The sequence below is a fragment of the Triturus cristatus genome, chromosome 10 (assembly GCF_964204655.1).
Source record: "Triturus cristatus chromosome 10, aTriCri1.1, whole genome shotgun sequence".
In the NCBI taxonomy this organism is placed as follows: domain Eukaryota; kingdom Metazoa; phylum Chordata; class Amphibia; order Caudata; family Salamandridae; genus Triturus; species Triturus cristatus.
In genome coordinates, this window is record NC_140593.1 from 79685669 (window position 1) to 79710404 (window position 24736).

The 24736-nt window shown below is 44.2% G+C and overlaps 1 protein-coding gene across 1 annotated transcript; it reads right to left on the bottom strand.

The window, feature by feature from the left end:
• Positions 1-3362: 3362 nt before the first annotated feature.
• Positions 3363-4781, bottom strand: LOC146788871 (uncharacterized). Its single transcript, XM_085630982.1, has one exon. The coding sequence runs from the start codon at positions 4779-4781 to the stop codon at positions 3363-3365; it is 1419 nt and encodes a 472-aa protein (XP_085487108.1).
• Between the last annotated feature and the right edge of the window lie 19955 nt (positions 4782-24736).

A 24736-nucleotide genomic window follows, 5' to 3' on the forward strand; every position in this document is an offset into this window, starting at 1 on the left:
CTGGGGCCTGAAGCACCATTCTCCCTGTTCTCTAATGCTCACACCCCATCATGTGGGGCCTGAGGTGCCCTTCTCCCTGTTCTCTAATGCTCACACCCCATCATGTGGGGCCTGAGGTGCCCTCTCTATCATGTCTCTAATGCTCACATCCCATCATCCGGGGCCTGAGGTACCCTTCTACCTGTCCTCCAATGCTCACATCCCATCTGGGGCCTGAGATGCCCTCTCTATCATGTCTCTTATGCTCACATCCCATCATCTGGGCCTGAGATGCTCTCTCTATCATGTCTCTTATGCTCACATCCCATCATCTCGGTCCTAAGGTGCCCTCACTATCATGTCTCTAATGCTCACATCCCATCATCTTAGGCCTGAGACGCCATTCTCCCTGTTCTCTAATGCTCACAACCCATCATCTGGGGCCTGAGGTGCCCTCCCTTCTCCCTGTCCTCCAATGCTCACAACCCATCTGGGGCCTGAGATGCCCTCTCTGTCATGTCTCTAATGCTCACATCCCATCATCTGGGGCCTGATGCGCCCTTCTCCCTGTTAATAATGCTCACATCCCATCATCTGGGGCGTGAGGTGTCCTTCTCCCTGTTCTTTAAGGCTCACATCCCAATATCTGGGGCCTGCGGTGCCCTCTCTATCCTGTCTCTAATGCTCACATCTCATCATCTGGGTCCTGAGGTGCCCCCTCTCTATCATGTCTCTAATGCTCACATCCCATCATCTGGGGCCCGAGGTGCCCTCTCTATCATGTCTCCAATGCTCACATCCCATCATCTAGGGCCTGAGATGCCCTCTCTATCATGTCTCTAATGCTCACATCCCATCATCTGGGGCCTGATGCGCTCTTCTCCCTGTTAATAATGCTCACATCCCATCATCTGGGGCGTGAGGTGTCCTTCTCCCTGTTCTTTAAGGCTCACATCCCAATATCTGGGGCCTGCGGTGCCCTCTCTATCCTGTCTCTAATGCTCACATCTCATCATCTGGGTCCTGAGGTGCCCCCTCTCTATCATGTCTCTAATGCTCACATCCCATCATCTGGGGCCCGAGGTGCCCTCTCTATCATGTCTCCAATGCTCACATCCCATCATCTAGGGCCTGAGATGCCCTCTCTATCATGTCCCTAATGCTCACATCCTATCATCTGGGGCCCGAGGCGCCCTTCTCCCTGTTCTCTAATGCTCACATCCCATCATCTGGGGCCATCAGTGCCCTCTCTATCATGTCTCTAATGCTCACCTGTGATAACACATATCAACGTGGGGGGAGGTCTAAGGGAAGTTTTAACAAAACAATAGACCAGCAGGTTGTGTTTCCCCTAAAGACAATTATCAAGACACTAGTACAACCTGGGTCTGTGGCTGAGCAAAGAAATTACACAAAATGGTCAAGGTAAAACCCCATTCTCATTGTGACGACTCTATAAGAGAGCACTTCCTTCAACAGGACCCATCAATCACTTAAGGTGGTTAATTGTTATTATCATCTGGGTCTGTGTACTCCAAACAGCAGGACCAGTTCATGAAGCAGTGATCTGGTCACTAGCATAGAAGGAGCAACAAAGGAAGATTGTCACCTGATCTCTCACAAGTATTGTCTCGGATGAAGTCCTATCCATGAATCAAAGGTGAGAGATCCTAAAAGTCAGCAGTAAAATCATAATGGGTCTTAGTATGGATAAATAGACTTCGCCGCCACGTCCGCCGGCACCTCCGGTCTTAACTCAAAGACCGCCCCGGGGTACCGACGGACAGGTGAGTTTTTCCCAGCCCCTTGCGTTTTGATTCTGTGGGTGCTAGACTTTTATGCGATCAAGGGCGTATTGTAATAGTCTCTATTGTGCATACGCTATCGTAGGAAGGTCTTAGTGTGTGCTCTTGACCATTTCCTCCTTTGTATACCAGACTATTCGGTGCGTTTGGCACGACTTTAACAACCTTAAGTGATTGATGGGTCCTGTTGAAGGAAGTGCTCTCTTATAGAGTCGTCACAATGGGCTTGACCATTTTGTGTAATTTCTAATGCTCACCTCCCATCATCTGGGCCCTGTGGCGCCCTCTCTATCCTGTTTCTAATGCTCACATCCCATCATCTGGGACCTGAGGCGCCCCTCTCCCTGTTCTCTAATGCTCACATCCCATCATCTGGGACCTGAGGCGCCCCTCTCCCTGTTCTCTAATGCTCACATCCCATCATCTGGGGCCTGAGGTGCCCTTCTCCCTGTCCTCCAATGCTCACATCCCATCTGGGGCCTGAGGTGCCCTCTCTGTCATGTCTCTAATGCTGAATTTTCGATTCCTTCCGCAGTGGAAGGTGAATCCCAGTGTGCACTCTTTCAACTTAAAACTGTAATAAGTTAAACCACGAATGTCTGTTAATCAGTGAACTGTTTTATTTCACAGTCTCCATTCCATTTTGTTGCTTCAAAGAAATATTCATTATTTGTTATTTTCATAGTTCAGGTTTGTTTAAAACCTCTTCATTTGAATAAACTCCAATGTTGTAAACATAATCTCATATTGTCAATATGAATATATGGGTTACAGGGATGAATCCCAATGCATTTCGGGGTCTCCCTTCATCAGGGGATACTCCCTATAAACAAAAATGACCATATATTAATAATCTCCAAAAGCTGATAGCATAACAACAAAGCCTAAGATTTATACGTGAACAGTGATCAATGGCTGCAGATCTAATGCAATGTGGACGTAAATGATGTCTGATTCAGTTAAGCATAAATTATAGAAATATTCTCGGTGGTCGTGGTGACGTGGACTATAAGGAAAAAATAAAAATAAAATGAAGCCCCCGTGATGTGAACCTTTACGAAGTGCCGGTAAATGGTTAATACCGTTTGTCTACATATGTGTCAAAACCATGGGTTCTTAAAAAGATGTGCCGGAAATTCAATTGATTCAAGAGGGTTAACTACGTGACTCTTGCGTCCATTAAACTGATTGTAAATGAAAAAAATCTTATCGTGTGGGATCTAATCCGCGTCGCTGCGGTGCATACCTGTGCAATACCCGTTCCTCGTTCAAAACAATTCCGCGTTCCGTAACCGTTGGAATCAGCTGTGATCCTAATGTGCCCCGGAAGTAAATAGGTGCGTGCTAGGAAAACTCAAACGAGATAGAAGAAAGACTAAAACCCAACCTTAGTGATACGGGTGAGTGTCTGTAGCGTAAAGTTAACGCACTAAAAAAAGAAAAAGAAAAAGAAAAAAATGTCTGCTAAATTAAAAACAATAAATTTTAAAATACCATCATACGAAAATACATTTTAAATCTGGAATTATGAAATGCGGTATGTTAATCACAAATGTACACCTGCACATTGATAGATATTTACAAATAACAGTTATATTCCACCCGATCATTCAGACCCTTCGGGTGTAGTGAGTCCAATACAAAAATCCAATGTAATTCTCTTTGCAACAGGAATTTCTTGTTGTCTCTGCCCATTTGCAATGGCACTTGTTCCAAAATTAAGAATCGGAGTTGACTAATATTGTGAGATAGTGTGTTAAAATGTGTGGCAATGACTGATTTTGGGTTATTGTTTCTTATATTGCTCTTATGCTCTGTCAAACGGGTTTTGATTTTTCGTTCCGTTTTTCCCACATAGGGCAGCCCGCATGGGCACTTAAGTAAGTACACGACAAAACTAGAGTCACATGTCGCTGTCACATGCAGTTTAATGGGAGTTCCTTGCGTTGGATGAGTCAATGTAGTTCCTTTAATTATATTGTTGCAACTGCCACAATTCAAACATGGAATGGTTCCCTTGTGTATGTCTTCTCTCTGTTTTTTGTGTTTCAACATCTGTTGTAGGTTTTTTGTACGTTGGTATGCAAATATTGGTGGTTGGTTGAAAATGCCATTAAATTCTGTCTCCGCTTGTAGCATTGGCCAATATTTTTTTATTGTGTGTTTGATTTTTTGACTTCTGGTTGAGTATTTAGAAACGAACACATTACGGTCCTGTTGAACATCCAAATTCTTTTTCTTAAGTAGTACTTGTCTGCTTTGTTTATTTGCTCTTTCGTTGGCCTGATGTAGTACAGAATCTGGATATGCTCTTTGTTTGAATTTTGCCATCATTGTATTTTTGTTTTCCTGGTACAAGTCTTCGGTTGATGATATTCTTTTTATCCTCAGTAACTGCGAGTAAGGTAGGTGTTGCTTAAGACTTAATTGATGAAAACTTGAAAAGTGTAAAAAGTTGTTTCTGTCTGTAGTTTTTGTGTACACTGTGGTTATTATTTTTTGATCAATTATCTTGACTTCCACATCTAGGAAAGGTATTTTTTCTTTACTCAAAGAATATGTAAATTGGATGCGGTCATCCACCATGTTTAGTTCTTGAATGGCATTGACTAGTGTGGATTCTTCTCCCTTCCAAATGAGAAAAATGTCATCAATGTATCTGATGAATAAAATTGCGTTGTCCGTCCATTTTTTGTGTGCAAGGATGTGAGTAAGTTCAAAATGATGCATAAACAAATTTGCATATGCCGGAGCGGCGCAATTTCCCATCGATGTTCCGTTCAACTGTGTGAAAAACTCGTCCTTCCAGGTGAAATAACTGTGGTACAGCGTAAAATGCATCAACTCAATTAAAAAGACATTGAGATCACTTTCCTTGTTACTTCTTACTAGAAAAAATTCCAGTGCTTCGAGTCCCAAATTATGGGGAATTGAAGTATACAATGATTGTACATCCATGGTACATAAAATGTACTCGATATTTTCCTTCAGCTCCATTTTGTCTAGTTTTGTGAGGAAATCAGTTGTGTCTTGAACGTATGTGGTCATTTGTGTGACCATTGGTTGAAGGTGTCTGTCTATGTATTTGCCGATTGGTTCATGAATGGAGTTGCGTGTGCTCACTATTGGTCTGAATGGAGGGTGGTGTAAGTTCTTATGAATTTTTGGTATCATATATAGATACGGTATACTCGGATTCTGCTTGATCAAAAAATTTTTGTCTCTCTCGTTGATGGTTCCCAATGTTAAAGCCTTATCAATGATTGATGCCAGAATCTGTTTAAAGGATGAGGTAGGATCCGAAAGTAATCGCATGTATACGTTAATGTCTGAAACATGCAGCTCCACGCTATTTATGTAAAACGATGTGTCCAAAATGACTAGTGCTCCTCCTTTATCAGCTTTGCAGCATGTGATTGTCTGATTATTGGCAAGATTAGAAATGGCCATTTTCTCGTTACTAGTTAAGTTTGTACTTTTTGATGTTTTGGATCGAAATATACCATGAAGATCCTTGCGAACTACTGTCTCAAAAGTGTCCAAGATTTTATGACTGATTGGTGCTTGGAATGTGCTTTCTGGCTTTAAATCCATTAAGGTACCTCGGTCGATTGGTTCTGAAAATGTACTGATGTTTGTAAAAAAATGTTTCAATCGAAGATTCCTCATGAATCTGAATAAACTGACTTGTGCTTCAAGTTCATGGCTTTGGTACGTGGGTACATACGATAAACCTTTTTGTAACGTCTGTATTTGGAATTTAGATAATTCAGTGGAAGAGATGTTAATCACTAGGTTTTTTGACTCCTTGTTGATTTGGCGATTGGTGTCGTATTTTGTCCGCCTGGATCTCCGAGTGGGGCCTGGCCTCTTCCTAAAAAAGAAGCACCAGAAGTTGAAGGTGTTGTACTTCCATCACTCGTTGTGGTGAATCGTTTGCCCTGATTAACGTTTGTATTCCTGGAAAGGTGTTCTTTTGGTTGAAAGTTAGGTTGACGTCTCTGTTGTGAATCCTCAGAGGATGAGGTATCATCCGTGGACCTGTTATCGAACTGTCTTCGTTGTCTGCGTGTGGCATACTCCTCTGCCCAGCTGTAGACTTCCCCCAACTTGTAATCCACTGTGTCTTCTCTTAAATTTTCTTAATTTCCTCTCATTTATTTCTGCTGTGTGTTTGTTAAGTTGAATATTAATGTCTTCTAGAGTTTTTTTCCAGTCTTCAGTAGTCATTTTGTCGCTTAGCTCTTGTTTCAATTGACCAACTTCTTTTTCAAGGTCCTCTAATACTTTTGAAAGCTCTTCAATAATTAGTAGTATCAAGTCTAATGAACATTTGTTTAAAATGCCGTACCATCGTTCCGTGAATCTTGCGTTATTCTTACATAATGTTGATTTCAATGGTATCCTTAAACCTCTTGGAATCCTTTGGACTTTGTGATAACGTATCAATGTGCTGGCGTGCAGTCGTTGGTTAATTTCCCTTTTGGCAGCGAATAGTAGTTGTTTAATGTTTGATTCAATTGATCCTGTGCTTGTTGCTATGCATTCTGGCTCCTGTATGAGCGAATATATACGGTTGATATCTTCCGTGTTGAAACCAAATGTGTCGGCTTTGTTGCCGGTGATGTTAGCGATATCTTCGTATGACATGTTTTAACTGGGTGCTGACGCGTTTTGATCATAGAGAGAATTAAAGTTGTGTATCGGTCGCACTCCTTTGTGTAAACTTTCAATTACTTTGTAAATCTTTCACTATGTTCTCGGTGCTGTGGGATCTTCTCCCCTGATCAAAAGGGATGTAGCTTGAAACTGAATTTTCGATTCCTTCCGCAGTGGAAGGTGAATCCCAGTGTGCACTCTTTCAACTTAAAACTGTAATAAGTTAAACCACGAATGTCTGTTAATCAGTGAACTGTTTTATTTCACAGTCTCCATTCCATTTTGTTGCTTCAAAGAAATATTAATTATTTGTTATTTTCATAGTTCAGGTTTGTTTAAAACCTCTTCATTTGAATAAACTCCAATGTTGTAAACATAATCTCATATTGTCAATATGAATATATGGGTTACAGGGATGAATCCCAATGCATTTCGGGGTCTCCCTTCATCAGGGGATACTCCCTATAAACAAAAATGACCATATATTAATAATCTCCAAAAGCTGATAGCATAACAACAAAGCCTAAGATTTATACGTGAACAGTGATCAATGGCTGCAGATCTAATGCAATGTGGACGTAAATGATGTCTGATTCAGTTAAGCATAAATTATAGAAATATTCTCGGTGGTCGTGGTGACGTGGACTATAAGGAAAAAATAAAAATAAAATGAAACCCCCGTGATGTGAACCTTTACGAAGTGCCGGTAAATGGTTAATACCGTTTGTCTACATATGTGTCAAAACCATGGGTTCTTAAAAAGATGTGCCGGAAATTCAATTGATTCAAGAGGGTTAACTACGTGACTCTTGCGTCCATTAAACTGATTGTAAATGAAAAAAATCTTATCGTGTGGGATCTAATCCGCGTCGCTGCGGTGCATACCTGTGCAATACCCGTTCCTCGTTCAAAACAATTCCGCGTTCCGTAACCGTTGGAATCAGCTGTGATCCTAATGTGCCCCGGAAGTAAATAGGTGCGTGCTAGGAAAACTCAAACGAGATAGAAGAAAGACTAAAACCCAACCTTAGTGATACGGGTGAGTGTCTGTAGCGTAAAGTTAACGCACTAAAAAAAGAAAAAGAAAAAGAAAAAAATGTCTGCTAAATTAAAAACAATAAATTTCAAAATACCATCATACGAAAATACATTTTAAATCTGGAATTATGAAATGCGGTATGTTAATCACAAATGTACACCTGCACATTGATAGATATTTACAAATAACAGTTATATTCCACCCGATCATTCATGCAAATATTGGTGGTTGGTTGAAAATGCCATTAAATTCTGTCTCCGCTTGTAGCATTGGCCAATATTTTTTTATTGTGTGTTTGATTTTTTGACTTCTGGTTGAGTATTTAGAAACGAACACATTACGGTCCTGTTGAACATCCAAATTCTTTTTCTTAAGTAGTACTTGTCTGCTTTGTTTATTTGCTCTTTCGTTGGCCTGATGTAGTACAGAATCTGGATATGCTCTTTGTTTGAATTTTGCCATCATTGTATTTTTGTTTTCCTGGTACAAGTCTTCGGTTGATGATATTCTTTTTATCCTCAGTAACTGCGAGTAAGGTAGGTGTTGTTTAAGACTTAATTGATGAAAACTTGAAAAGTGTAAAAAGTTGTTTCTGTCTGTAGTTTTTGTGTACACTGTGGTTATTATTTTTTGATCAATTGGCATTTTCAACCAACCACCAATATTTGCATACCAACGTACAAAAAACCTACAACAGATGTTGAAACACAAAAAACAGAGAGAAGACATACACAAGGGAACCATTCCATGTTTGAATTGTGGCAGTTGCAACAATATAATTAAAGGAACTACATTGACTCATCCAACGCAAGGAACTCCCATTAAACTGCATGTGACAGCGACATGTGACTCTAGTTTTGTCGTGTACTTACTTAAGTGCCCATGCGGGCTGCCCTATGTGGGAAAAACGGAACGAAAAATCAAAACCCGTTTGACAGAGCATAAGAGCAATATAAGAAACAATAACCCAAAATCAGTCATTGCCACACATTTTAACACACTATCTCACAATATTAGTCAACTCCGATTCTTAATTTTGGAACAAGTGCCATTGCAAATGGGCAGAGACAACAAGAAATTCCTGTTGCAAAGAGAATTACATTGGATTTTTGTATTGGACTCACTACACCCGAAGGGTCTGAATGATCGGGTGGAATATAACTGTTATTTGTAAATATCTATCAATGTGCAGGTGTACATTTGTGATTAACATACCGCATTTCATAATTCCAGATTTAAAATGTATTTTCGTATGATGGTATTTTGAAATTTATTGTTTTTAATTTAGCAGACATTTTTTTCTTTTTCTTTTTCTTTTTTTAGTGCGTTAACTTTACGCTACAGACACTCACCCGTATCACTAAGGTTGGGTTTTAGTCTTTCTTCTATCTCGTTTGAGTTTTCCTAGCACGCACCTATTTACTTCCGGGGCACATTAGGATCACAGCTGATTCCAACGGTTACGGAACGCGGAATTGTTTTGAACGAGGAACGGGTATTGCACAGGTATGCACCGCAGCGACGCGGATTAGATCCCACACGATAAGATTTTTTTCATTTACAATCAGTTTAATGGACGCAAGAGTCACGTAGTTAACCCTCTTGAATCAATTGAATTTCCGGCACATCTTTTTAAGAACCCATGGTTTTGACACATATGTAGACAAACGGTATTAACCATTTACCGGCACTTCGTAAAGGTTCACATCACGGGGGTTTCATTTTATTTTTATTTTTTCCTTATAGTCCACGTCACCACGACCACCGAGAATATTTCTATAATTTATGCTTAACTGAATCAGACATCATTTACGTCCACATTGCATTAGATCTGCAGCCATTGATCACTGTTCACGTATAAATCTTAGGCTTTGTTGTTATGCTATCAGCTTTTGGAGATTATTAATATATGGTCATTTTTGTTTATAGGGAGTATCCCCTGATGAAGGGAGACCCCGAAATGCATTGGGATTCATCCCTGTAACCCATATATTCATATTGACAATATGAGATTATGTTTACAACATTGGAGTTTATTCAAATGAAGAGGTTTTAAACAAACCTGAACTATGAAAATAACAAATAATGAATATTTCTTTGAAGCAACAAAATGGAATGGAGACTGTGAAATAAAACAGTTCATTGATTAACAGACATTCGTGGTTTAACTTATTACAGTTTTAAGTTGAAAGAGTGCACACTGGGATTCACCTTCCACTGCGGAAGGAATCGAAAATTCAGTTTCAAGCTACATCCCTTTTGATCAGGGGAGAAGATCCCACAGCACCGAGAACATAGTGAAAGATTTACAAAGTAATTGAAAGTTTACACAAAGGAGTGCGACCGATACACAACTTTATGTCTCTAATGCTCACATCTCATCATCTGGGGCCTGAGGCACCCTTTTTCGTTATTTAATGCTCACACCCCATCATCTGGGGCCTGAGGCTCCCTTCTCCCTGTTCTCTAATGCTCACATTCCATCATCTGGGGCCTGAGGCGCCCTCACTATCATGTCTCTAATGCTCACATCCCATCATCTGGGGCCTGAGATGCCCTCTCTATCATGTCTCTAATGCTCACATCCCGTCATCAGGGGCCTGAGGTGCCCTCTCTACCATGTCTCTAATGCTCACATCCCATTATCTGGGGTCTGAGGTCCCCTCTCTATTGTGTCTCTAATGCTCACATCCCATATTCTGGGGCCTGAGGCATACCCTCTCTATCATGTCTCTGGTGCTCACATTCCATCATCCGGGGCCTGAGGCGCCCTTCTCCCTGTTCTCTAATGCTCACAGTCCAACATCTGGGGCCTGAGGTGCCCTCTCTATCCTATCTCTAATGGCCACATCCCATCATCTTGGGCCTGAGGCGCCCTTCTCTATCATGTCTCTAATGCTCACATTCCATCATCTGGGGCCTGAAGCGCCCTCTCTATCCTGTCTCTAATGCTCACCTCCCACCATCTGGGATCTGAGGCGCCCTTCTCCCTGTTCTCTAATGCTCACATCCCATCGTCTGGGGCCTAAGGCGCCCTTCTCCCTGTTATTTAATGCTCACATCCCATCATCTGGGGCCTGAGGCGTCCTACTCCCTGTTCTCTGATGCTCACATCCCTTCATCTGGGACCTGAGGTGCCCTTCTCCCTGTTCTCTAATGCAAAGTGGCGGCGCTGAATGACACCCCCAGCCCCCGGGATGCAGGAGATGTTCGTTCCTTTTTAGGGATGGCCAGCTACTGTGCCCGGTATATCCAAGATTATGCAACCATCAGCTATCCCCTGAGACAGCTCACAAAACAAGGTCACCCGTTCCAGTGGTCAGCGGGATGTGAACAAGCCTTCAACGAAATCAAAGCGGCTGTGGAGTCAGCCGACAACATGGCTTACTTTGAGCCGAAGAAAAAGACAGAAATTACTGTAGATGCCAGTCCCGTGGGGCTGGGAGCAATTCTTGCTCAATATGACTCGGAAGGTGATCAACGATACATAATTGCCTATGCAAGCAGAAGCCTGACTGAGACGGAGAAAGCATATTCACAGCCTGAAAAAGAAAGCCTGGCTGTTGTCTGGGCCTGTGAGCACTTCCACATCTTCATATACGGAAAACGTTTCACACTGATCACCGATCATCAGGCCCTCATTACCATCTTTGGTAATCCTCGAGCTAAGATGCCACCGAGAATAGAACGCTAGGGCCTTCGCCTCCAAGAATACACGTACACAATTGTGCACAAGCCCGGAAAAGCAGATTACATGTCAAGGCACCCCAAAGAAACAACCAAGTGTAGATCGTCTGTAGCCGAGGAATACATGAGCTTTGTGGTGGATCAGGTCCGACCACCAGCAGTCCTGTTGGAAGCCATCTTAGATGCCACTCTTGAAGATGTCACTCTGCATGAGGTAAAGCGCCGTATACAGAACAATGACTGGAGACACTTAGATGTCGACACTCCAAACAGCGCAGTTGACAGACATGAACTTGCCGCCTTCAAGCACGTGAAAGAGGAACTGTCAGTAGTCACAAATGGTCTGCTCTTAAGAGACAATCGAATAGTCATCCCGAAACATTTGCGACAAGGCATTATTAATCTGGCACATGAAAGTCACAGAGGCATTGTGGCCACCAAGAGAGCACTGAGGGAGCGAGTATGGTTTCCGGTCCTAGATCAAATGATAGAGATCACATTGAAGGACTGTCCCCAATGCCAACTGGTCAGTCGACCTGATCCTCCCGCACCACTGCAAATGTCCCGATTGCCGGAGGGTGTGTGGCAGCATATTGCTGTAGACTTCTTTGGGCCATTTAAAACTGGACAATATATCCTGGCTATCTGTACTCACGGTTTCCGATTGCACAACTCATTGCGTCAACCAAAGTGTCTAGCACAATACCTGTTTTGGATGAAGTGTTTGCCGCCTGGGGCATTCCCAAAATAGTGAAAACGAATAATGGGCCTCCATTCAACAGTCAAGATTTCGCAGACTTTGCCAAGCATCTCCACTTCAAGCTTTGCAAAATTACACCTCTGTGGCCACAGGCTAACGGAATGATTGAGAGATTTATGTCCACATTAAAGAAAGCCATCCAACAGGCTGAAGTGTTGCGACAATTCACTCAAATGGTCCTAAATGAAGTCCTGCGGGCCTATAGAAACACGCCTCATTCCACTACTGGTAAGTGTCCCGCGACCCTAATGCTTGGCCGGCCAGTGCGCACCAGAATACCCATGGTTGACTGGACTGATGGAGCAGTATCCCACGACTGTGACCCAGATGACATAGCTAGCACTGACCGACTCAGGAAGGAGAGAATGAAGACGTATGCAGATCATCGTAGAAGAGCTGCACCGCCCTTGATTCACGAAGGTGACTGGGTACTAGTGAAACAAAAACAGCAAAAGAAGACTGATTGTCGCTATCATGAAACTCCCCTAGTGGTCACCAAACAAAAAGGAACTATGATCACTGCGGAATCGGATGATAAGAGAATCACCAGGAATGTGGCGCACTTTCAGAAGTGTAGCCCTAAAGTGCAAGAACTACTCAATGGTCCTACCACTGGAGAAACGAGACTGAGTGCAACTGTAATCAGCGACCATGCACCGAGAGCGATTCCTGGTGGAGGAGAACTAGACTGTCCAGATGTCAATACTCGTCCCTGCCAAACCATTAAGAGACCGAGTCGTCTGATCGAAGAACTGTAACTATGTAACATTCCCTTTTGGTTATTTAGTGGAAAAAGTGATCTAACTCATTTTGTTAAGAAAGGGGGAGATGTAGCATTGCGTTGAAACTCTAGGCACTAGGACCTCCTCGGCCGAGGAGGTGGGTTGAGGGTGGGATAAGGGAAGAGGCGTAGTCATTGGGAATCGGAAAGGGAAGGTCGATAATAAAGAAGCTACCTGAATCCTGACCTTGCGTCCGTGTCCTTTGTGGCAAGGACACTACAACCAGGAGTCTGGAGACACGGAGACAGTGTGCCCGGAGTCTGGGGACATAGAGCCAGTGTAAGGGAGTCTCGGGACATCGAGACAGTGTGCCAGGAGACTGGAGACATAGACCCAGTGTACCAGGAGTCTGGAGACACGGAGACAGTGTCCCAGGAGTCTGGGGACAGGGTACCAGGGTAGAGAGAGTCTGAGGACAGGGAGCCAGTGTGCCAGCAGTATGTGGACATGCAGACAGTATGCCAGGAGTATGGGGACATAGAGGCAGTGTACAGGGAGTGTGGCAGCATGGAGCCTTAGAGGCAACAAGCCTGGAGACATGGAAGATGGGGTGAGGGAAATTCTGAGGCAGTGTGGGAACAAAAGCTTGAACAAGAGATTAGAAAAGACGACAAGAGGAAAGAACTGTTCTAGGAACAGACTTGGAATTTGCAATTAAAACGACATCAGCTCTATCAGAACCAGCTCAAGAGCAACTGAGGAATCTATGTTTTGGATGGGACCAAACACACAAATAGATGTTGTATAGACAAGTAGATAGAAGAGATGGAAAGGAACGCAGTGAGAAATATACATATTTTGATGGAAGGGGGAAAGGCCGAAATTGTGAGAGATGGATTTTGTGAGAAGATGGGCCAGGGGATCTGGTCAGAGGAAAGGCGAGAGATGTTACATGTATGAAGGTCATCTTAATTTCACATTAAACGCTGGAATAAGATAGCACAGTGGGTTAAACTCCTGCTACAGACAGTCCAGTTTGTGGGGTGCTTCTTTTAAAGTCTGAACATGTCACAACTCCTCCTCTGACTGTCTTTACAGTTAATAGCTCAGTGGGTTAATGTGACAGCTGCAGAAATCTAGCACCTTTTATTAAAACACCAAGAAAAAAAAATCACTTGTCTTCCCGAAATGTGAGCGTGTGGCCGTCACGCATTATTTCTACAGCGCGCACTCGATAAACTCAGCTCTGCTGCATGTTTCCTCTTCCTTTGCCTGCTGTAAGTAAATGTTTAACCTCTGTGCCCAGTGGTGCATTCCAGGCGTGAAATGGACCGATGAATTCCTGCTAGCTGCAGCAGAAACGCAGCTGCCTTTACATTCATAGTATACTGGAGTTCTTATTTATTTCTAAAGTTTGTACAGCGCGAACATGACCCTTGTGGGTACCAGAGCGCTTTACAAATGTTCAGGAAAGAGGAGGCAGGTAGAATAAACAACAGCATAATCGAGGATGGAATAAGCTGTACCAGCCTCCCCGGTGAGGGAAGAGACCACCTCAAGGTCCAAGACCACAGAAGCAACAAACAAGATCATAACATGTGAGTAATAAACGTGGGCGAAGACAAAGTGACATATCGGGTCCGGGAGTAGAGTTTGTGGGTTCTGCGACGTGTCGAGTCCGGGAGTAGAGTTTGTGGGTTCTAGAGCTGAAATGTGTTTGTCAGTAGCACTTTAACTTCTTTCTTGAATGATGCAGTTGAGGGGTTCAGTCTGATTTCAGGGGAAGGGGAGTTCCAGATCCTGGAGGCAGTACCTGAGAACACACGGTTATATGTTTTCTTTTTGTGCAATTCCTGTGGTTTCAACAGTGAGGTGCTGCTGCCTCCAGATGCCCCACAGCCACCCAATAGCTCCAGTTTCTGTGCAAGTTATCTCTTGTTGTTGAAGTGTAGGGCCCGGTGAGTCATGCAGGACATTTTTAAATTAATCCTTGCCTCTGTCAGGGATCAACTAGCTACGACTTCTGAAACAGGACTTCAGAAAAAGTGCACATTTGTGCAAACCTGGAATCTTGTAAAAATCAAAAGACTTAACATTTTCCGGAATAGACTTTCCCCGTGCTAGTGTGAATACATCGCCCTTCCAGCAAGGGCTGCATTGGTAACAGGATTCATATGTAGAGGTGTTAGGGAGTACATAGGATGTCTAGAAACCTGGAAACTGTCCAGAAGTGCATTGACCCTCACCTAAAGACAGAAAACTCTTGGGCTTCAAAAGCTAGATAAATGTAAGTGAATATAACATGGCTGTGAGATAAGGGGTACTTTTCAGAGGGAAAATCATAGAGGGTCTGATTCACAAACTGCACTTTATAGCAAGTTTGGTAGTACTACAGTAGTACTACCAAACTTACTACAAAGTGCTATGCACAAATTACGCTTTTCTAGTAAGTTCCTACCTCTATGATTTTCTATGGCAGGGTGTTCCAGTACCAGTGGGTGACCATGTGTAATGCTGGACTTACTACAAAAGTGCCGTTTGTGAATACTGAAAAGTAGTAAAATTCCTCAAAAGTGTAAAGTTACTTAAAACTGTAAAGTAACCTTTATGAATCAAGTTCTATATAGATTAATGGAACGAGCTGGCACAGGAAAGAGTCCTTATGAAGCCTACGGGTCACATGCATCAACGAAAAAAACGGTCGCAAACGGGCAGATTCTTGCGACCGGTATTATAGCATTTGGGAAACATCGTCCTAAATGCAAAAATTGCAATTTAAGTAATCGCAAAATTTGCGATTGCTTAAATTGCGATTGCATTTAAGGAATCGCAAATTGCGAATCCTCAAATGCAGTGCATTAACCCCCAAAAAATTGTGATTTTGCAAATAGGAATCGCAAATTACCATCAGTCTCAAGTTGATGGTAATATGCGATTTCTTTGAAAAATACACTAAAGAGCATTTTTCAAAGTCCCATGTTACACACACACATGCCCTTAGGGCATGTGTGTGCGCAACATGTGGTAAAATGGAAATTTCAGGGGTGCAACAGGGTGTCCTTTTGGCACCCGTGCACCTATTGGGTACTCGCAAACTGCGCATGCAATTCCCATTCATTCCTATGGGCCTCTTGGCCCATAGGAATGAATGGGAAGCCATTCCTTAATTGTGACTCGCAATTTGAGAGTTGCAATTAAGGAATGTGTAGGAATCGCAATTTTTTTGCAATTCCAAATCATAGGCAATTGCGATTCCATAATTGTGATTCCTTAAAAATCACAATTAAAGAATCGCAATTGCCTATTTTGAAGCATGCACACCTACGTCATTTAATTGATTCAGAAAATGTTCTTCTTACTCAGATATTGACTGAGGAAGGCTGACATGAATGTTACAGCCAAGGGACTTGCTCATGGCATCAAAGGAGTCCAACAGGAGAGACCTTAAGTTTGTCGTTATGGGAGAATCTTAATAAGACTGGCAACCCAAGGGATGTCAGCAACTACAGGTAAGGTATCACCTTGGTGATGAACCTGCAAATGCATTACATCTCTTGGGAGCAGCCTGAAACTGTCGGTACAGCTCCGCTTCCAGTCGCGTGTGTGCGGGGCGGAACAAGGCAGGAATGAAGGAGCCCGAGCAAGGTGGACAAGTGCCTCCTGTTCAAGTAGACGCGTGCTGTTCTTCTGTCCTGCACCAAATGTCACTTACCTGATCTGCTACACTATCATACCTCATAGCGTAATTGCGCATGCAAAAAATTAGCGCAGAAGCATGGCTACAATGTGAACAACCTTAATGTGACTTGACTGTTGTTTGCGGCACTTGTATGTTTTTGTGGTCTCTTTTTCTAGCATGAAATGCGTCCTCACGTCCAAAATGAACAGATGAGCACAGCCACACCAACCCTGGCACCAGAGTGCATTTCCTTCAGACCACTGTGCACGTTTGAAATGTTGCCACTCACAGTGGAAGACAGCCAATGGATGAATTAGGCTGAGCAGCTACACCACTGAATCAGTTAAACTCTGAAAAATCTGAGATCCTGCTGTTCGGAGGGGCTGACATCTGTTGGTCACCTAGCTGGTGGCCGGAGGAGTTGGGTAAAGCTCCCGCTCCCAAAGAGGTAGCTAAAAATCTGGGCATTAAGCTTGATAACAAACTCACTTTGCAGACCCATGTTAACACCATTGCTGGGTCATGCTATCACATTCTAAGTTTACTTAGAAGAGTTTTTCCATTGCTTCCAGTATCCACCAGGAAGACTCTAATTCAGGCCTTGCTCATGAGCAAGATTGATTACTGCAATGCCTTGCTTCTCTCCGCTCATGCTGCCTCTTTGGACAAACTGCAGGTCATTCAAAATACTGCTGCTCGCCTGGTTACGAATTCTCCGGCCAGAACCCCTTCTCTGCCTTTACTGCGTGAATTACATTGGTTGCCAATAAGAAAAAGAGTGCAATTCAAAACAGGTTGCATGATTTTCAAGGCTCTAAATGAGCTGAGTCCCTGCTACCTAACAATGAAACTAAAAGGCCTACAATCCTATATCCTCACTCAGATCAGGATCAAAAACTCTTCTCGCTGTTCCCAGAATATATAAAGCCCGTTCTGGCGGCAGGGCCTTTTCGTACCTGGCCCCTTTGTTTTGGAACAGCCTCCCACATTATCTTCGTATGAAAATGTCCCTCTTCTGTTTTAGAAAGTTGATGAAAACATACCTCTTCTAGTTCAAGATAGACTGTTGTTGCAAGCGCAGAGATACCCTAAGGGATGATTCAGCGCTATATAAAATTATAAATAAATACATAAATAAATAAATCATGGATCTTGTAGTGTAAGGAACAGAAATCTTACTCCTTCATCCAACCGCAGATCACCACAGCGAGTCTTGACACCCACCGCTACAGTGAGCATGAGTGTAGCCATGTAATCGTGGCCCAGCAAATCCTGGCCTGGCACATCACTGTGGAGTGTGTATATATATATTAGTTGCATATTACCTACTGGCAGTCGCCAGTAGGTAGTTGTAGTTAGGATTTTGTTTCTATTCAAAAAGCGTTTTTTCTTTTGCCAATATCTTCGGCACCAGTTGACGAATCTTCGCGAAATTTTCAAAATTAATGGGGCGCTCCGGTCAGCTCCTGTCTTGAAAGTTTTGGGGCGATTCATCAAGCGGGGACCGAGAGAAAAGAGGGTCCCAAAATGCGTTTTCCCCATGTTAATTTCCATTGGAAATTTTGGAACAAGCTACAGCCCGGACTGCTAAACGGAATTACATCAAATTTGGCAAAAGGGTGGCTCTTGGTTCAGAAAGCAACCTTTTTTTTAAATGGTGTAAATCCGTTCAGTAGTTAGAGAGAAATTCTAGAAATAAAATAAATATATATCTGAGCACCAAGGAGGATTCGCGAATTCTCCCGAGCACGAGTTTCATTTTGATTGGCTGCCAACACTCCAAACCAGGAAGTGTTGGCAACCATCTTGTGACTCCGTAACCGAGTCACAAGAAAACAGTGGAAAGAAGGTTGAAAATCAAGAAAAGGGGGCAGGGTAGAAACATCCTGACGCCCTAGGCCTGCTCAGCGGGTCCCACAAGGATCCCCAGGGCCAAAAAAAGCATTTTTTTTTAATCGTCCGAATTTGCAATGGGTGCGCCAATCTGGCCGAGAAAAACAAAAAAACGAAGCGCGGGCTTCCGCGCTTCATTTTGTATAAACCCCTGGATGGGCCAGGTCCCGGGGGCAATGTGCAGTTAATTAGCGGCGATCCCCTCAGTCCCAGGGACTGCCACCTCCCAGGGGCTTCTAACAAAATGCGTGGGGGGCTCCTGCCCCCCACGCTGCCCCAGGGACCACCACCTCCCTGGGGCATTCATTAATATGGTTCAGGGGGCCTCGCGGGCCCCCCGAAGCCCCGGCGACTGCCACCTCCCCGGAGCTTAAATTAAAATAAAGAAGTGTGGGAGGCTCATCCCCGAGGCACTAAATATTCAAATGCGAGCATCTGTTATGGACCCCCGGGCCCCGGGACCACCACCTCCCCGGGGCTTTAAACAGTTGGGAGGGGGGCCGCGCAGCCCCCCTCCTGGAGCCCTGCATTAGCCCTGGGGAGCCACCCCCCAGGGCCGGCTCCTGCAATGTCCCGCGGGCCCACTCCCGGGACATTGCTGTTTGCTATGGCAGGGTGGGAGCACGGCTCCCGCCCTGCCATAGCAAACCGTGCTTTGCTTTTTGGAAGCGGGAGCACGAAACCTGCTCTCGCTTCCAAAAAGCAAAGCAGATTGCTTCTGCACAAGGGGAGCTGCATGTCATCAGCTCCCCTTGTGCAAAATCAATGCTGGCTTCCGCAGGAGGCGGGGAGCTGGTTGGGACAGTGGGGTCATTGGGGCTCTCCCCACGGTCCCCAACGCTAAGGGCTGGCCCGGAGGATGGGTCCTCGGCCCAGAAGTGGCCCGGGAGGGAGGTATGTGGCCCCCCTCCCCTTTAAAAAAAACCCGGAAAGGCCGCCCCGGGGGATGGGGTCCCAAGGGCCAATAGTGGCCTAGGGAAGGGGGGCCACGCGGCCCCCCTTCCCATTACATATTTTTTTTAAAAAGAGGCCATGCCCTGGGGGATGGGGTGCCAGGGACCAAAAGTGGCCCAGGGAAGGAGGGGCCACACAGCCCCCTTCCCTAGAAATACATTTAAAAAAGGAGGCCATGCCCCTTGGGATGGGGTCCCTGGCTGAAATTGGCCTCGGGAGGGGGCCGCGCGATCTCCTTCCCATTTTTTTTATTATTTTTTTTTTAAAAGGGTTCAGGTCCTGGGGGAAGGGGTCCCCAGGGTCCCAAAAACACTAAAAGAAGGGGGGCTACACAGACCCCTTCTTAAAAAATATATAAAAAAAGCCCCACCCCCTCCCTGCCCCACTCTGCATACGCACCCCCTTGGCGCGTTCTAAGTTGGGGAATTAAGTCCCCTTGAATACTGAGGGTCACTGGGGGCCAACTAGCCCACCAGGTACCTTCAGTAAGCGCCACAGAGCTGGATTATATCGAGGTGGTCTGAGGCCACGCCCCTTTTTACATCACTCTGCAAACGCGACTCTTGGCGCACTGCTGGTGGGGTGATGAGGTTCTCTTGTGTCCTGAGGACCTCAGGACACAAGTGGACTTCATCCCCAGAGCAGGCACGTTTGCAGAGTGGTGTAAAAAGGGGGCGTGGCCTTAGACCACTCTCAGCAATCCAGCTGTGTGGGGCTTACTGGAGGTACCTGGTGGGCTAGTTAGGCTCCAGGGACCCTCATGAGGAAAGGGGACTTCCTCCCCCAACCACGAGTGCGCCAGTAGGCGCGTTTGCAGAGTGGTGGAGAAAGGGGGCGTGGCTTATGTCCACCTCTCAGCAATCCCACTGTGTGGGGTTTACTGGAGGTAAGAGGTAGGCTAGTTGGTCCCTAAGGACCCCCAGCAGTGAAGGGTACTTCAATCCCCAACCAAGAGCATGCCAGGGAGCACATTTGCAGAGTGGTGGGCAAAGGGGGCATGGTCTGTTATGAGAACTTAGCAATCCTGCTGTGTGGTACTTACTGGAGGTAATAGGAGAGGTAGTTGGCCCCCAAGGATGTCCTTGGGGGCTAACTACCCTTCTTGTTACCTCCAGTAAGTCCCACACAGTAGGATTGCTAAGACGCCTTCGGAGGCCACGCCCCCTTTCTCCACCACTCTGCAAATGCACCTCATGGCAGACTACGGGATGGGGGATGAAGTCCACTTTACTCCTGAGGGACTTTGGGGGCCAGGAAGCCCTCCTGGTACCTCCTGTAAGTCCTATGCAGCTGAATTCCTGAGTGCTGGTCGGAGGCCCAGCACCCTTTCTCCACCACTCTGCAAACGTGACTACTACTTAAAGAAGCATCTTTCTGCATCTACCTCTGTAGGCATAGTTAGAAATTATCATTTAAAAAACCCTTAGAAATTCACTGAAAAAATCTTAGGTTTCAGGGACGTTATAGTTAGAAATTAGCATTTAAAAAACCTTTGAAATTCACTGAGAAAATCACAGGTTTCAGGGACGTTATAGTTAGAAATTAGCATTTAAAAAACCTTTGAAATTCACTCAAAATACCATAGATTTCAGGGACGTTATAGGTAGAAATGAGCATTTAAAAATACCTTAGAAATTCACTGAAAAAACCATAAATTTCATGGACGTTATAGTTAGTTGGACATTTCACTCGTATAAAACCAGAGAAATTCGGCCGTTATAGTTAGTTCAGCTAGCTATAACTCGCGCCCCCGCAATGCACTGCTGATGACATCACATATTACATTACTCATGACATGGTCAGTGACATCAATGATGACATCTCAAATGACGTAACATGTGACGTCATCAGCAGTGCATTGCAGGGGCACGAGTTATAGTTAGCTGAACTAACTATAATGTCTGAATTTATCTGGTTTTGTACGAGTGAAATATCCAACTAATTATAACGTCCCTGAAACCTGTGATTTTTTCTGTGAATTTCTAAGGTTTTTAAAATGCTAATTTCTAACTATAATGTCCCTGAAACCTATGGTTTTTTCAGTGAATATATATAGATACTATATATGTATATATGTATATATCTATATCTATATTCACTGAAAAAACCATAGGTTTCACACATGTTATAGTTAGCTGGACATTTCACTCGTAAAAAACCAATGAAATTCCCCCGTTATAGTTAGTGCAGGCAACTATAACTCACGCGACCGCAATCCTCTGCTGATGATGTCAGATATTACATCACTGATGACATATGTGTCTTTATGAAAAATAAATATTTGTAATATATGTATAGCTAAAGATACAGTATTAGCATCAACAGAGGATTGCGGTCGCGTGAGTTATAGTTGCCTGCACTAACTATAACGGGGGAATTTCATTGGTTTTTTACGAGTGAAATGTCCAGCTAACTATAACATGTGTGAAACCTATGGTTTTTTCAGTGATTTTGCAAGGTTTTTTAAATGCTAATTCCTAACTATAACGTGTGTGAAACCTATGGTTTTTTCAGTGAATTTGTACGGTTTTTTAAATGCAAATTTTTTTGGGAGATTTTTGGTAAACCTATGTATAAAATAATAAATGTACCATATCCTGCATTATGGAATGGTTAATTTTTTTTTTTTATGCATTTTTTTCCGTGCGCGTACGGTAAGCTGACGCTACGCGCTCCGTACGTCATAAGTACGGTGCGCTTACGTGATACGATGCGCGTACGGTAAGCTGACGCTACGCGCTCCGTACGTCATAAGTACAGTGCGCTTACGTGATACGTACGTGACGTACGCATACACGCATGCGCGTTGCGCGGAAGCAACGTTGCGGTTACGCAGGGGCGTGTAATGCTCATGCGCGAGTGCGTCTTACGTACGCGCTCCGTAAGCGCTCCGAAAGCGTCACGTTTGCGCATGCGTACTTGTTTACGAGCGCGTGCCGTAAGCTTACGGAGCGCGCACGGTAGGTCATGTGATCCACAAAGAACACTTTTCATTGGTTGAAACTACTTTCAGTTCCAGAAACTTCCCACACCACACCCATTCCCCTCATTACTGCTTGAGATGCCCTAGGAGAAGGAGCTGAATTGACATTGAGATACAATGGCAGAGTAGCAGACCTCTTCTGAGAGTGAGCCTAGCAGCACCATCATCAGACAGAGAAGGAGGAAACAAAAGGATTCTTTTGTGTGGGAGTATTTTACTTTTCCAGAGGGGCAGAAAAAGGTCAATGCTCCATTGGTCACTTGCACACTTTGTGACCGTGTTTTATCTAGAGGAGATCCAAGGAAGAAGTATTCCTTTGGAAATCACTCTATGAAGAGACACCTTAGGGATAGACATCCCAGGACCTTTGCTCGACATACTGGAGAAAACTCTCCAGTAAGTCACCTGAGCCCAACCTCAGAAGCTCAGCCGAGTACATCATCGGCAGCTCAGCTGAGCCCTTCCTCTGAGGTGGGAGCATCACCTTCTTCTGCTCCTCTGGACATTAACCCTCGATTTGGGAGGGTTGCAATGAGGTGTACAACGTGTTGTGGTCTTATTGTTTTTGGGGAGACCAGTGTTTCCCTTATTAACAATAAGATAGACCAGCACGTTTGTAGACGCTCATAATATTCCCATTCTTTCTTTCCTCCATCCCTGTATTAACCCAACGGCTCTTTTAAGAGCCAACCTTACCTCACAATTTTTTTTATTTTTTATTAAGCTTTCCTTTTTGAAATTTTTTTTTGCCGTGCGCGCACGGTACGCGTCATAGTTACGCGAAGTTCGCGGAATTTCTCCTCGCGGAATTTCTCCGTTTACGCCGTGCGCGTACGCTACGCGCATTCGGCGATTTTTTGAAAAAAAATTTAAATTAATTTTTGCCCTTGGGGGTCCTTCTGGGACCCCCTGACAAAGGCTAGGGGGTCAGGAACTGTCCAGCCTGCCCCCTTTTCACGTTATCCACCTTTGTTTTTCACCCCCTCAGACTGCGAGAGACAAAATGGCGGCCGACACTTCCTGGTTTCGACCGATTCGAATGTTCACTGAGATCTAACAACCAATCAGAATCGCGCTCGTGCACGGCGGCGTGCGCGTACGGTAAGCTTACGGTACGCGCTCGGAGCGCGCCCATAGATATATATATTGATTTAAATGCTATTTTCTCAGGAAATACTGAACAGATTTACACGAGACCTTCAAAAGGCACATCCCTGACCTGAGGGCTACCTCTCTGCCAAATTTCAAGTAATTCTGTTCAGCCGTTCGGGCTGTAGCTCGGACTAAAGGTCCTATGGAAAAATGCATGGGGAAAACGCGTTTTGGGACCCCCCCCTTTTTCTCAGCCCCCGCTTGACGAATCCCCCCGAGACTTTCAGGGTAGGAGCGGAGCGCCCCATCTATTTTGAGAATTTCGCGAGGATTCGTCAATCGGCGCCAAAGTTATTCCAAATAGAATGTTGCGGATTTCCTATGGAAACACGGTCCTAACTATAACTATCTACTGGCGACCGCCAGTAGATAATATATATATATATATATATTTATGCACATATATACATTCATAGATAGATACATTTGTATTTTTTTTTAATGATTTTTTGGGGAAAACATGATGTTGGAAAAATGAATTAAGCTGTCTCTCAGCCATGCCTACATAAGTGATACTAAATATTCAGATATTCGTGGAAAATTAGGAAATGAAAACATTCACACATGGTATGTTCTTTTTCAGGCTCTGATAATAGAGCAAGGGTGGTGCACATGTGGATGTTGAGGCCAGTTAAAGAATCCAAGAAAAAAAGATTATGTACTTTCAAAAATATGTATATTTTGGAGAAGATTACTGTGCTTGAAAAAGATTGATTGCACCAGCTGGAGGCCTCTGGTCCCCAGTTGTTGCTACGGAGACAGTTTCCAAAACACTCAGCAGCCAGGCAACGTTCAACGTTCATCAAGGACCGCATAGCTCCAAACTCTGCGATCATGGCGGCAGTCCAGCCGAGGAAGCCAGCCACCACTGCCGCCGCATGCCGTGGAGAAGCATGCAGGGGTCTTAAATGTTGTGGAGAGTGAAGAGCTTTCAATTGAACCCATTTCATATGTGACACCTTCAGTCAGTCTTGACTTTTTAGCCCATTACGCTATGCATGCTGGGAAATATTAGCCAATACTTACAAAGGGAAAAGTGAAACTGCAAGTGCTACATCCATGTGGTTGGCCGATATTTTGTGTGTCTTGTTTCCCAACAAATCTCAAGAACCAAGCTTTAGGGTAAGATTTTAGTTCACCTTTCTCATCATGTTACTGGTGAGTGGGATTAGTAGGCAGCTTTCCTGTCTGTCTGACAGAGGCAGCACAAGTCTGTCCCTTTTGACAGACAGTTAACACTTTCCCTGCCTCTGCACAGCTACAATGGCATACAATCTCACTGTGTTCAAATCAAATCTGTCAAGATAGCTCTGGGGGGTTAATATATCTGCTGCAAAATAAATCTGCACCCTGCAGGCTACTGGTTGAGTCCCACGTGACAGGACGGTGGTACCTAAAGGCAACTGTAGGCGGATGACTCATGG